General features: G+C 44.7%; 1 protein-coding gene across 3 annotated transcripts in view; it reads right to left on the minus strand.

Moving 5' to 3' along the window:
• Window positions 1–11570: 11570 nt before the first annotated feature.
• The window catches only part of COL14A1 (collagen type XIV alpha 1 chain), a 129553-nt gene continuing 125554 nt past the window's right edge, over window positions 11571–15569 (minus strand). For 2 of the 3 annotated variants that reach the window (XM_075270138.1, XM_075270135.1), the window contains 3 exons: window positions 15173–15250; window positions 14687–14833; window positions 11571–12242 (listed from right to left, as the gene is read on the minus strand). In XM_075270138.1, the coding sequence (XP_075126239.1) occupies window positions 11971–12242; window positions 14687–14833; window positions 15173–15250 (497 nt within the window). In that variant the 3' untranslated portion in view covers window positions 11571–11970. Of the gene's footprint in view, window positions 12785–14686; window positions 14834–15172; window positions 15251–15569 lie in introns of all 3 variants that reach the window. The other variant, XM_075270137.1, reaches the window with a different exon arrangement.

Here is a 15569-nt window from a genome sequence, read left to right on the forward strand (position 1 = left end):
TCAGATCCCACTGACAGTACTGACCCCTCTCCTCCCATGTTTGACACTTCCTGAGTTCCCTGCTGGTCTCTGTATTCAGCGGATATTTCTGGACTCTGGTGCGGGTTTCCTGTATACCTGTGTACACTAACTGCAGCAGACAACACACTAGACCTATCTGTATCAAGGCCGGCGTATAGAGACCAGCAGGGGATCAACAAGGTCCGGATTACTCCGTTTATTTTAGATCATGGTGAACTTTTGGTGAAAAATTTTCAGCTCACAGAGGATTGTCCAGACTGGATGGAATTGTAGCAAAACCTAAGCTATTTCCCTTCACTTAACGGCCAACCGAGGCTTATAGGATTTTGTAGGATTTAGGTTTTTAGGGCCTATATCTGATTGGTGTAGAGGTGAAAGGCTACCCCAAACCGATCAGCTATATGGGGCTGCTTCTGCTCCCCTGTACTGTACACAACGTTGGCACCACGCGCTGTATAGTGGTCAAGCTCCATTACCAGTGACTTCCATGGGAGCCGCAGTGACAGCTCTGGTCTCTGTTTAGTGGCCAATCCCCATCTGATTCTGGCCCATCTTGTGTATAGAACGGTTGCCAGAAGTGACCCTGTACAGCTGATCAGCGCAGGGGCCGTCTGAGGAATAGTCTATAAAAACCTAAATCCTGGAAAACCCCATTACGGAATAAAAGGCAAAGTTGCTGATTTATCACGACTGGCTTTTTTTCCATGCCCTGCTGGAGTTAACACCTTTTGTTTGGGTGCACAGACTCTGCATTTACGGCACCCCTTTCAGGATAGCACCCTGAAAGAAACAGGACATTAAAGTTGCAATTCTTGCAAAAAAAAACGCCAGAATTGGCCCCAAAGAATGTGAAAAATGTGCGCAATTTTTGTTGACCTCACTTTTTCTGCCTAAAACTGGACTCCCCCTTTAACTGAAGGGGTTAAAACAACTAAATCACCTTTAAGGCTCAGCCTGCCGGTCCCTTTATGTCTCGGAGCGGTGTTTTTGTTCTGCCTCATTGCCTATGATCTCCAAGGTATTTACTTTCCTGAAAAGCCGCGTCTGAAAAGTCTCCAACCTGCGGAGCTCGGGGATCGCATTGTGAGGATAATCCGTGTAATAAATGCAGTTTATTCCCCTCGGCCTTCTATTGTGCAGGATTCCGGTCTCAGACGTCGTCTCCTTAAGATCTCTTTATATTCGGTCGTTTGTGCCGCTGTCTTACTCCGCAGCCTCCTGCGCCGGGGGTTAAACTTATAAATGTGGCGGGCGGAATCTCCTCAAAAGGAATGAATCTCGTCCCCTTCTCGCGGTCCTGAAAGCTTTAATGTACGTCGGATAGTTAAGCGATGAAAGAATGCTTTGAAGTGAGATGGAAACGGCTGGGGCTTCACGCGCTTTACTGGGGCGCTAGGGTTACGCCTCCCGCCATCTCGCCGTACTGTGAAGAAAGCTGGTTGTTGTATAGGCGAGCCGAGACCATTGTCAGCCATTTAATGGACTATTAGTCAAGCTCCAGCTGTAGACGGGACAGTCACATTCATTAGCATGTCGGGGCGAGGCGCGGTGCAGTCTGATGCCTGATGAGGGTTATGGTTATATCGGATTTGTTATCTTTGTGGCCGATCCATATTAGCTAAGGATAGGTTCACACATACAGCACGGTGGCTTGGTGGTTAATACTATAGCTTTGCAGCGCTGGAGTCCTGGGTTCGAATCCTGCCAAGGACGTCTGCAAGGCATTTGTATGTTCTCCTTGTGTATGCGTGGGGTTTCCTCCCACACTCTAAAGAGATAGGGGGAAAAAAACTGATAGGTTCACCATACAAAAACCAGCACACGTCAGTAAGGGCAACCCTCCCAAAGTTCAAGCTTTTAAAGGGATCCTATCATTAAAATGCAATTTTTTTGTGTCTAACACGTAGGAATAGCCTTAAGAAAGGCTATTCTTCCTCCTACCTTTAGAGGTCTTCTCCGCGGCGCCATTCGGTAGAAATCCTGGTTTTCGTCAATATGCAAATGAGTTCTCTCGCAGCACTGGGGGCGGTCCCAATGTTGCAAGAGAACTCTCCAGCGATGCCTCCATCTTCTTCTGGAACGGCCTCTTTACATGTCTTATTCCGGCGCAGGCTTCAAACTTCTAGGCCTAGGGCAAGGCCGGCTGTGCATGCCCGCCGGCTACAAGAAAATGGCCGCTTACAATACTGTGTAAGTGGCCATTTTCTTGTGACCAGCGGACACGTGCAGTCGGCTTTGCCCGAGGCCTAGTAGTTTGAAGCCTGCGCCGAAAGAAGACGATGTATACCCTACACAAACCCCTGTGATGGATGGATTGTGCAGGTTTTCAGTATGCTGTATAATATGATGAGATGTCACTGCCATATTTTTCAACCTTCCAGACAGTGTAAGCCCCATATTTAGTCATTCCCAGACGTAGACCTATAAACCTCTGTCATGTCCCATAGAGGGGGATGCGGCCGCTTTCAAGTTCTCTTTTATAGGACTTCGTAGCTTCTGTGTATAATCCATTATGTCGTATGACGGAGCGCTGCCAGTAACCCCTGATGATGAGAAGAAACCTCTCCGAGACGTGAGAAATCAGACAATCCGTACGGCGATTACCTGTCATGTGTCTCCGGGAGCCTTCATTATCTCATTTCCATCCTTCAAGTGATTTCACAGCAGTAAATTATAGAGGACAATGCTCCGGTGTGTCTGGATTAGAGGGGAGAGATACAGTCTGCTGTCCAGATACTTTGAAGGTTCCCTTCCCCCCATGGACCATTCCCAAAATGACTATAGTGAATAACCCTGAAACAGATGGGGAAGCTAATATTAGTATTGTAATATGTAGGCCCCTGGGGTGGTATATGGCCGGGGTCAGAGGGCCGTATATACAGTCTGAAATTAACCTTGGCCAAAACGTAACATTTAAAGTTTATTCTAGGGTCAGTGGTATGTGTAAGGTGTCGTGGACTCTCGTATAGACGCCATGTTGGAGCTACAGCCATGTTCAGGTGTAGATGAATGTGTTCTGATTTTATATTAACCCTCCACCCAAATATATGGCACTCCATCCATTGACCCACATGGTTCCAAAATTAGGGTATTGAATAACCACAACGGGTACCGCAGCTTTGTGTCTATTGCTAGACAGTCTAAGGCTAAGACTCTGTTGGAGACTCCACTGTAGAAACTGCCAGAAATTGACGGAGAGAAGAGGACTTTTCTCTTGGCCCCTCTCAGTATTGATACAGCAGACACCCAGAAAACACCATTAGTTAACATGAGGTGCTTTGGTCAGGATTTTGAGGCCGTATCCGCCTCAAAGCCCTGACCAAAAAGATGGCTCCCTCACGATTCGGCCTGAAGACACTCCCTCCTCCAGACCAGGCCCATTCATTGGACCTAATCCGGAGCGGTGCAGTGTACCGGCGACCTGACTTTTGGATCGGGACGATATTACGTTCGACTTTATCTTCACACGGCCTGTTTGCAGCTCAGTCCCATACAAATTGAGGAGGCTGAGTTGCAATACCAAGCACAGCCACTATACAATGCATGGCGCTGTGTAAGTAGTGAAGAGCAGCAGCTATCAATGTCATAGTCCTGGACAACCCCTTTAAGGGAATGTTACTCTTATCTGCGATCTTATTGCCCCTATGTCAATGTGTGAATGAGTGTAAAACAAAAACTTACACAATTGTCCGATCTATTCTGTATCCATTTCTCAATATCTCTGTTTGCTGTCATTAGTCACGTGACAACCACAGAGGTGCACGGCTCGTCACAGTCCAGGTATCAGAGCCGGGTGTCCCGATCTGTAACCACTGCAAGTAAACAATGACTGTTCCTTCTAGATGACAGCAAGCAGAGATCTTACAAAAACCGAAGATTTAATACAGAAAACACATGGGAAAATTGAAAAAAAAAAACCTCATTATGCAAAGAATAACATCTACGCCTTAAGATGTCTCTTGGAGGATGGCGGCCTCTCCAGGGCACGGCCGGGAGATTCACTTTAAAGAAGTCGCAGCACTTGATCTTTTCAGATTTTACGACCAGTCTGGGCAGAATGCTTTATGTTTTTCTTCTGACTTTGGGAACTCCCAAACCCCAGATGTGCTTTACACTACAGCCGGCCTCTCCTGAGATCGCACCGTGATTATAGGCCTTGGAAACGTTCCATCGGCTTATTTATACTGGAGCACGGGAGCCGTCACTCAGCGCTCGGGATTTCTAGTTTTACTGACTGGGGTCAGAGGAAGAGATCTGTGTATGAAACCATTACTACGCAATCTAGAGACGTAGCAGAGCCGAGTCGGTCATTTCACACCTACCTGTCAGGGGTCTCAGATTATCGTCAGGTCAACAGCCCCGACCACAGACAACTGGAGATTAAGATTAAGGACAGACGGGAGGGCTGCTTTGTGGCTAGGTTCACATCTGTGCTGGCCTCTCCCTCATTCAGACCCTGGCAGACCCCATTGACTATAAGGAGAAGTTGTAAGATGTAATCCAGTAGCTGCCAGCAGCCGTCTCCGGTTACCAGAAATGGCGTAGACTGGCAGCGGAGTCGGTGCAGGAATGTGAGGTTCCTGGGGTAACGTACCTCAATGAGTGCACTGAATGTAAAAAGGTTGTGTGTGTATATATGTATATAATATATACACTGACCTAAGGTGACCCTTCACATCCTTAGTATCATACAGTAAAACTCCTCTAATCCCGCATCAGTGGGATCACGTAGGTGGCGGTTTATCAAACGTTCCGGATTATCGACCACACATGGGGGCAGATTCGTTTTCCCTTGCACACCATGGTTTGTTTTTATGCAAAACTTTCTTTTATACCGCCATCACCACTTTCCAGTCTTTTTAATTGCATGAAATCTGCAAAGGTATCAGCTGACTTGGACGTCAGTACCTGCAGAGGGCGCACCTACCAGGTCTGGGGTGCAGGGGGTATGAAGATTAATGTTGATATCTTCATAAATCTCTGCGCCGGCGGTCCGGGCACCTAGGTTGTGTCAGGGAAGGTTTCAGTCATTACTTTTTCTATTTCTGATGGAAATGATTAGCCCCACCCACAGCTTGCATTGGCCACGCCTTCTTTTTGGAAAGCGTCAAGGGGGCAATAAAAAACACCATTGGTATAAAGTTGCAAACCCAAGGACTGTGACTTAGTTTTCTGGCATTGAGAGATGGTACATCTCTCCCATCTTGTCGGTATTATATGAGCACTGTATGGCGGTATTTTTCTAGGTATGGTGTGGCATTGCTACTGCTCCATGGCTTTGTTATTCATGTATGCGAGTGTTATTTCAGCAATGTGTTACACCCTATTGGCCCTGCTTGGCGTGGTTATATTGTACACTGTGTGGCTGTGCACAGTATGGCGGAGGGGCGCGCATCACTATTAGGCACTGCACCTGGTCTTGTTATACAACATAACACCGACCTAGTCAGGAAATCCTTTTGCTAATCTCACTAGTCCAACATTTTAGTGGGATTCTTCGATACGTCCTCCCCACCCCCGTCCTCTTCCTCACTCCACAGTCCTCTAGTCGGCGTCTCTTACGGCCTATAAGCCTCAAAAAGCCTCCAAACAAAAGTGCCCCTGAGCCTGTAGAGCCGCCCCCGTGTAGACATGCACCAGCCATTGTGAGCGTTGACCCATCTGTCACCGTCCTGTCAGACCCTGCTGTGTGCGATCACCACGTACATGACAGCTCGCACTTCCCCGCTGGACGCCATGTTTGTTTTCTCGTCAGGTATGTTTGCATCCAGCGCTGGTGACTGTGGGGCACATTGTCATTTTGTCATCACTACGGATTGGGTTGTTTTTTCTTTGCGTCGGTCCTCTGGGGGGTCCGGCAGCTGTGCAGGGTCAGGGGTTAGTAGTCAATAATACATGAACATGACGGCTCATCACTATGACTGTATGCGGGTCTGTAGGGTATCGTACACTGCGTCTGAAGCTGATATTATATGAACTATTAATAGTTTGTTCATCCTGAGCCTCCTAGTTCACTTGCACATAGTGGAACTGAGGCATATATGTATGTATATATGTGTGTATATATATATATATATATATATATATATATATATATATATATATATATATAGTTATATTTTATTTTTTAATATTATCATTTTATTTTTTTAATATACTTTTTTTTTTTCTTTTTTTAATAAATAAAATAAATTCTATTTTTGTATTACAGGTCCCCGGACTTCATGCCCAAATAATTCAGAGATTAACAAGGACTGACGCCGCCTCCAGACCTGCTATACTGTTTATATCATTGTGTTTTTTTATATGTTTATATGGACGTTGCATATAAATCCAGTATATAAAGGTATACATAGTGATGACTGTATATGCTTGTTCACAATCTCATATACCAGTACATACAGCTATCCATTGGGTAGTCACCGATCAGCAGGGCCGCGGAGTCGCTAGATCAAACCTCCAACTCCAATTATACAATATTAATAATTGTGTAATATAATTAAAATGATTTTATTACAATTTTTTTTTTCTGACTACGACTACACCCAACACTCCACAGCTGTGGTCACGGGATGCGACTGCACTCTCTGTATGTCTTATCCATGTGTAAAGGTCTGTTCACTCGTCAAAGTTTTTGTACAGAATCCCAGGCTTAGTCCATTGTTAGCACGACCCCGAGGACCTGGGTGTCCATTTTTAGCATGACCCCGAAGACCTGGGTGTCCGTTTTTAGCACGACCCCGAGGACCTGGGTGTCCGTTTTTAGCACGACCCCGAGGACCTGGGTGTCCGTTTTTAGCACGACCCCGAGGACCTGGGTGTCCATTGTTAGCATGACCCCAAGGACTTGGGTGCAGCTCCAATCTTGGCACCCCTATTTTTTTTTTTTACTTCCGGTCGACAGAGTGAAGTCAGGTGATCTGGTATCTCTTAGTGGTATGTGGTGAACAAGTCAAGTTTTGGATGATTTCTTCAAATTAGGCATTGTATGATATTGAAGTAGCAGATCAAATGTTACCCCGGATGGGCCAGAATGTCAATCTAAAGTGGGCAGTACCCATGAGGGTCAAGAAGGAAGCGGAGAAGAAGGCTGAGGTTGTGAGAAGATGGAGATAAGATCAACTAATTCAATGCCCACCGGGCCGAAGATCTAGAAGAAGGAACTAGAATTATAGCAAAGCCTAAAAGATGAGTCTGACCCCGGGGGCACGTTCAAGGCATCAGGTTCTTTTTCGTGCTGTGGACCCCTTCCAGCTTATAAACTTTTTGACTTCTATCCAGGGGCCGCAGGTTTCTTCACTTTTGAGCGTCCCCAGCCGCAAGGTAACAGATGTGAGCTGGATATTCTATATATAGGAATAAAGATCTCGCCTCTGCTCGAGGATTTTATTTTGGACATCTGTCGTCTTACTTTGCTTGGCAGAACGATACGTTCCAGGCAAAATATTTTAATCGCTTATACAGTCCTGATGGCTGCCGTACAATTGTCTGCCCCTTGGCGTGCTGCGAGTTTCTGCTTTCGTAAAAAGAAAAAAAAAAAACTGGGCTGAGAAATTTTAGCTTGAGGCCAAAGGCAGGTGAGGGAGAGGCATAGACCTGTACTGATTCCTTGGCCTTATGGGCTTCTCTGTACGGTACGTTGTGCTGATCCATTGTAATATGACCAGAGTACAGATGGGTTTGGTCAATGAGATATGGATCCGATGGCAGTAATATTTTACACTGTGAACCCTGTGCTGGGACCTGGAATTTTCATATCATAGTCCTAGGACAGAGCCGTAGGGAAATATGGCCGGACCCAGATTCAGAAGTGGGTATAGATGTGACCTAAGAGTGTCCATACATCCTCAGACGCTCTTAGCCAAATGCTGACAGCTGTTCCTCCCAGCTTCAACAGTCCAAAAAATGGGTGTCCAGTTTTTGGGGGTCCTTACTGCTAAGAGCCCCACATTCTTGAGAACAGGGGTCCAGTTCTCCAATCTCCTGATGGAGTCTCAAGCCGGGCATGCGTCTTCCATGTCCATTCAATTTCTAATGGAGATCTGGAGAAAGCCAAGTTCTTTACTGGAGCAGTATGTGCATGTGCGGCCTGTCTCTCCATCAGGAAAGCCAAAAAAGGGGGCTTCCTCAGGGTAAAACCGAGCAGGAAAGGAGGGAAAGGGGTAGGCGCGCACAACCGAACACTTCTTTTGGATTCTTTAACAGTTTATTAAGCACAACGCGTTTCGGGCCTGAAACGCGTTGTGCTTAATGAACTGTTGAAGAATCTTCAAGAAGTGTTCGGTTGTGCGCGCCTACCCCTTTCCCTCCATTCCTGCTCAGTTTTACCCTGAGGAACCCCGCTTTTTTTGGCTGTTTAACGCTATCACTAGCGAACGGGGAAAAGCTGCTGCCATATACTGTCTGAACTATTATATATGCTACTGTGGTGTTGTGACAATTTCACAACACCAGAAGCCCAACCTATAGTGAATAATTGTTCATGTGATCATTAATATACTACACCATATTGGCGCTCAGTGTCTCTCTCCATTTTGTCCGGACCCCATTTTTGTCTGGACCCCTGTTCTCAGACACGGTGGTGGTTCCAACAGATCATACTGTTAATCTCTATTGATAGGATACAGGGTAACTTCAAAACAATGATATAGCCCCCTTTACCCATACATGCCTTTTATAGGGACGGGACCATGCATGACAGCTATACCATTCAATCGTGGGAACATAGGACCCCCATTCTTGTGATTGGTGGTGGTCTTCAGTGGTCAGACACCATTCCCTGAGTTAAATAATGACACCGACACAAGCCATTGGAACCTGTAACATCTTTATTTGTCTTTACAAAACAAATGGAAATTGGTTTACAATAAATTACCCTTATGTTCACTTCTACTGGTCGACCTGGCACAGAACAACAGTGAGTGGCGGTATACAAATGTATTGCACGAATGGCCAAGAACCTAGGAGACGTCTAGATACAATATAAAGGGTGGACTGATGGCTCTTGTCATTAAATTACTACAAAAATTTTTTAAAAAACTAAACTAAGCTGTAACATCACTACAAGCCATCCAAAGTAGTATTTGGACCGTACATTTTGGGTTATAAGATATTGACTGATCTATGAAGAATTTTTGGTAACTTGGCTGGAAACTTCCCATGAAAAAGCTTTTTATATCTAAAATGGAGAGGAAGTGAACATCGAACAACTACGGCATGATGAGATTGTTGAGCGTAGTCCTTATTCTATCCATGTGTAACATACTGGTTTGTACTATAAGACGTTGCGACCAACAATCATAGAAGAGCATTGGTGAAGCCATTGGTTACTGGATGTATGTGATACTGGTGTCATCCATGTAGCCTAAATACATGATAAATACTCCCATTGTGGACACTCCGGAAGTCAAATACTAAACCTGAATTATCAATCTGGCACTTTTTACATCAAGCAGTGAATAGCCAAAGACCGATCTCCAAACCAAGCATGGATGTGGTTATTTTAGGGAGAGAGAAGCGAGCCACTGCTAGTTTATCTCCTTTAAAACGGGATCAGGCATGCAAAAATTCAACATGCCCAACCAGTTTTCACTTGGTCCAACGAACGTCAGACAAACATGAAACACACATTACATTGTTGGCCAGTTCTGCTCAACTTGGTGAATTCGTCAACCTTACTCCAGTGTGTGTGGCCACCTCAAGGAAATGATCTTCAGGCCTCGGCACTAGCACAACATTCAACTGGGAAAATTGTAATGAGTTGTTGCCTTGAGATTTCCCAAAAAAATAAGCCAACCCCAGAGCCAGCCTTTTGTAAGATTAATGTATGGTGGGGCAGATTCAGAAAGATCGTAAGAAGACTAAGCCATGCTGAGGCTAGAAGGGTCAGATAGGTCCTCCTCAAACTAAGAAGGATGACCAAAAGAAAGATTCCTCCGTTATATAACCAATAATCACGAGCTATTGCCTTGAGGTTGATCTCTAGTTCCCCAAAAATAAGCTAAACCCATAACTAGCCTTAGTTACTAGAGATGAGCGAACACTAAAATGTTCGAGGTTCGAAATTCGATTCGAACAGCCGCTCACTTTTTGAGTGTTCGAACGGGTTTCGAACCCCATTATAGTCTATGGGGAACATATACTCGTTAAGGGGGAAACCCAAATCCGTCTCTGGAGGGTCAACAAGTCCACTATGACACCCCAGGAAATGATACCAACACCCTGGAATGACACTGGGACAGCAGGGGAAGCATGTCTGGGGGCATAAAAGTCACTTTATTTCATGGAAATCCCTGTCAGCTTGCGATTTTCGCAAGCTAACTTTTCCCCATAGGAATGCATTGGCCAGCGCTGATTGGCCAGAGTACGGAATTCGACCAATCAGCACTGGCTCTGCTGGAGGAGGCGGAGTCTAAGATCGCTCCACACCAGTCTCCATTCAGGTCCGACCTTAGACTCCGCCTCCTCCGGCAGAGCCAGCGCTGATTGGCCGAAGGCTGGCCAATGCATTCCTATGGGAATGCAGAGACTTAGCAGTGCTGAGCCAGTTCTGCTCAACTACACCGTGTGCCGAGTGTGCACATCAGATGTGCACTACATCTGATGTGCACTACATCAGATGTAGCAGAGCCGAGGGTGCACTAGAACCCTTATGCACACTCGGCTCTGCTATATCAGATGGGCTGACCGGCACACGGTGTAGTTGAGCAGAACTGGCTCAGCACTGCTAAGTCTCTGCATTCCCATAGGAATGCATTGGCCAGCCTTCGGCCAATCAGCGCTGGCTCTGCCAGAGGAGGCGGAGTCTAAGGTCGGACCTGAATGGAGACTGGTGTGGAGCGATCTTAGACTCCGCCTCCTCCAGCAGAGCCAGCGCTGATTGGTCGAATTCCGTACTCTGGCCAATCAACGCTGTCCAATGCATTCCTATGGGAAAAAGTTTATGTCACAAAAATCACAATTACACTCCCGATAGAGCCCCAAAAAGTTATTTTTAATAACATTCCTACCTAAATAAAGGTTATCCCTAGCTATCCCTGCCTGTACAGCTATCCCTGTCTCTTAGTCACAAAGTTCACATTCTCATATGACCCGGATTTGAAATCCACTATTCGTCTAAAATGGAGGTCACCTGATTTCGGCAGCAAATGACTTTTTCCAATTTTTTTCGATGCCTCCGGTGTCGTAGTTCCTGTCCCACCTCCCCTGTGCTGTTATTGGTGCAAAAAAAGCGCCAGGGAAGGTGGGAGGGGAATCAAATTTTTTTGGAGTTTGCCACGTGATGTTCGATTCGAATCGAACACATCGAACAGCCTGATATCCGATCGAACATGAGTTTGATAGAACACTGTTGGCTCATCTCTATTAGTTACCTTTGGCAAAACCAACCTCCCACCACCATCCTTGTCTCCAGTATGTAAGAAGAACATCAGATGGCACAAGTTCGGAGAGATCATGGGAAGACTAAGCCATGTTGGCGCTAGATTTTCAGATCAGAAGAGTTCTCGCCAAAAAATTCTACAAGACTCCATAATATAAACCCGTTATCTTTTGCCTCAATCGTAAGGCCCTACGTCATAGCTATATGTAGGTCATGTCGTCTAGTGTAAATGGACAGAATTCAGAAGACAAGACTTTGGTGGTCACTGCCCCAGGTATCTAAAAGGCCAAAGTTACGAGGAACCAAGTGGCCCAATGCCTTGTCTGTTATATTTAGCTTATTATAACCAGTCTCTTGCTACATACGTATTACAGGACTCTCGGCAGAAGGGGGATAGAAGATTATCTTTGGCCTGACGATACATACAAATCAAAAACAGAGAAAATTGGAATTTCAATTTATGTAAACAATTTCCATGAACACAGTGTTACTTATGTACAAAGTATTGTAGACAATACTTGATGACTGTCCCGCCACAGACGGTTGAGTGTCTACTCAATGAGTCCCACTTAGCCATCCTGAAGATTTAGCAGAGCTTTGCGCGATCTTTTCGAAATACTTCTGGCTATGCGATTAATCCCAGGTGACCTCACCTCCACCGAATCTTCCGCTTCTTGGACGTGTGTATACTCTGGTTGCATATAACCAACTTGGGAGTAGGAAGCAGGGTAGGGAACTTGGTATCCACCATAAGGATCTTCTTCGTCGTCGTCATCATCATAAGGACTTTCTGGGCCATAGGTTTCAGGGCTGCCTGGACCAGGCTCACCGCCATATCCACCTTGACCCACCACCACCACGAGGGTATAAATGATTAAATACATATACAAAGGGGGTAAAAACAAAACCCTAAACATGGTAACAGGGCCTAGATCCTATACATGGGTTTAAATACTCTAACTTTATTTACAACATGGAACGATTAAAACGAACAAGACACAAATGGTCGAAGACTTAACTAGAAAACCGTCACCAGGAACGTGTAATCCACCACAGACATTTACATCAATGAAGTGAATAGTGTCACAGTATCTTGGGTTCTTTCAGCTCTGGGCAAAGCTTCGGGCTGTCCTGAGCAATGTACATTGGCTTATGTGACATTGCTTGATATGCAGCTAATGGAAGCGGAAGGAGAAGTCTCCATGGAGCATCATCCTCTCATCTTCAATGTTTTTAGGACAAGTTCAATACAGTCTACTTTTTTTTTTGTTATTGGTCATATGAACTATTTTCCATTGATGATTTTGAGCCAATTGGCCATGCAGAGTTGTACCACAATCGGTCTTGCTCTTCAAGGCTGGTAGTCATTGTAAGGTATTAAGCCTTCTCATTGGATAATGTGTAAAATTGTGTAAGACGAGACAATCCGAGTGAAAAAAAGGAATGGAAGAGAAAAAACACAAACGTCAATAACATAAACATCATTACACCAAGAGGCAAATGAAGGCCAACAATGAACAAGAATCCACGCCTATAGAACGTCCTAGATGGAAGGATATTGGCCACATAGAAGTTTTAAAGGTCACTCACATTACTGTGTTCCATCTTTAAGACATGGTCCATGTGCCGCCTTCATTTCTGAGACTGACCGTGTCCAGGAAGGTTGACGGGACATGGACCATGTCTCAATGATGGAACATGGTAATATGAATGATGGTGACACATGCCACAGTCTTGGAGGAACAACTTGAGATGATACTGAAGTGATTGGATTCCCCATTATTGTTTCTGGTTGACTCACAGGACTATCATTGAAAAGGGTTGTACATTCCAACACACACGGTCAGTGTCAGATCGGGGGTCCTTTAGTGGCTTCCAGTTCAACACAATAAATGGACCCACAAGTTCCAGTAGAAGACAAGCCCAGAATCATCTCCAAGGAACCCCAGTCGGACACTGCACAGGGTGATGGTCATAACACAGTGGGGGAGATTTCTGATGTGACCATATAAAAATATGGCTCTCCATGGGTTGTGCCCATGCAGCCTCCAAAATAATGAATGCAGCTAGCAACCTATCGACAAGTGTGGTGTCGACTTTGGAACAAAGCAGCCATGTTTTTCTAACCCGTCTCCAGTTTTGGCATGGAAAAAGGTGACTTCCATTATATTAAAGGAAAGGTCTCAGGTATGTTTTCTTCTTTTTCAGAAACAGCGCCACCAATGGCCATGGAGCATTTGTGCTATTGCAGCCCGGTCCCATTCATGTGAATAAAACTGGATGTGATACAGCAACCCAGCTCCATTCGCTTATACAAGGCTCAACTGCAATACCAGACGCAATCCATGGACTAGTAGAGTGGCGCTGTTTCCGGAAATAAGACAACAGATGCTTTTAACTCCTCCCCTAAAAATTCCTTAAAGACAGAGATAGATCCACGATCTATCTATGACCAATACACAAACACATACAACACGGACAAAACTTCACAAATACACAATGACGGGACATGCAAAGCTGAGTTTGCAATGTCATGTTTGGTCAACGTGACAATTTATAGAAATATTCCATTACTAGAATATTTTTATATAAAATTTACGATACACATGAAGATAATCGAACATGAAAGTAATATAAGAAAATGATAAGTAATTGTAGACACATTGGGGGAAATTTACAAATTGCTCCCAAAATTTGGCGAGCCAGTTATACTATATAGAGGCAAAGTGTTCATCTTCACAGATACTAATGGATTTGATGGTTCACAATTTCAAGTGGATGGAATATGTGGAGTAAATTGGTTCGAAACTAACCCCAATTTGTTAGACATTTTCCAAAAATTTTGGAAAATTTTTGAGGTTCACTACCCATCAATCTCTATTATACTCTGGGGTCTCTACATTGATACGTACCATCCCTCAACTCTCCCTGGCACCCTCATGGTCCTGTTCAGTCATCTTCTGGCCTCCAGGGCATGTGATGTCACCAGAAGAAAACCAAAGAGGGTCTCGAAAGAGCGTTGGATGCCCACGAGAGTTGAGAAATGGTAAGTATCTATTATGTTTCTGTTCCTCATCTGGGCCTTCACTTATTATACCCTGGGGGTCTGATGAAGGTGCAATAATAGCACTTCAAGTTAAGACTAAAATTAAACAGGTGGACCAGCCCTGCAAATTTTGCGAAACGGCTCTCACAATGCTTGCCCATCTCTAATGAGTTATTTGAGAGCAAGAGACCCATACACTGTTTGTAAATGGAATTTTAAAAAATGACATTAAAGCTCACCATATCCAGCACAAGAAGAAGCATCGCAATAACCTGGTGGCCCAGGAGGTCCTGTTGGACCAAGATTTCCTTGTGGACCTGGCAACCCACGTTGACCAGGTTGCCCAATGGGTCCTTGACTTCCAGTACGACCTTCTCCGGGGGGTCCTGTTGGGAAATATTTACAAAGTTTTTGCATATAGCATTGATAAAGCAGGTTTATAAGGAACCAACATTATATAGAAGACTAAATTCTGCAACTCGATTCAAATCTAGACTATATAATGTGAGGAGGAACGAAGCTATAGGAGAAACGTGGAAAGAATCCGGCAGGTTTTATAACCCGTGGGATGTAATAATGTATAGAAAAGATTTCTAGATCTTGGCATTGTTACATTTCCCCTCTTGGCTTTTTGGCTTTTGACTACCTGGCACACCCTGGATATGATATACATTTCCATCGCTGCTTTTTCAGACAATGAACTGTTGTTGTATGGAATATTTTACCTGGAGGTCCCTGTGGACCTCGTGGGCCTTGAGATCCCACTCCTGGGTTGCCTCTTTCTCCTTTTTCACCAGTGAGACCTGTTGAGATAAAATAAAAACAGACATTTTTTTGAGTTGTTTAGTTATAGGATGAGGCTTTGACTTGACTTCAAGGTAGACCTGTCCAAATCTACCAAATCACCTGGTGTCCCACTAAGGTCCACACTAAAGCCACCACTTAAGAAGGGACAAAATAAAACCAGTTAATTTGACAGTAACCCATTACATCTTTTGATACCTTAAACCAAGATAACTCAAGAAATTTTTGATGGGGTCCAACCAGTTGCCACATTTACTTCAGGTTCTTGAAAAGGTCACAATGTCAAAGCTCAGATGGCAACTCCCATGATCCCTCCTA

Source organism: Leptodactylus fuscus, chromosome 4 (assembly GCF_031893055.1).
Source record: "Leptodactylus fuscus isolate aLepFus1 chromosome 4, aLepFus1.hap2, whole genome shotgun sequence".
In the NCBI taxonomy this organism is placed as follows: Eukaryota; Metazoa; Chordata; class Amphibia; order Anura; family Leptodactylidae; genus Leptodactylus; species Leptodactylus fuscus.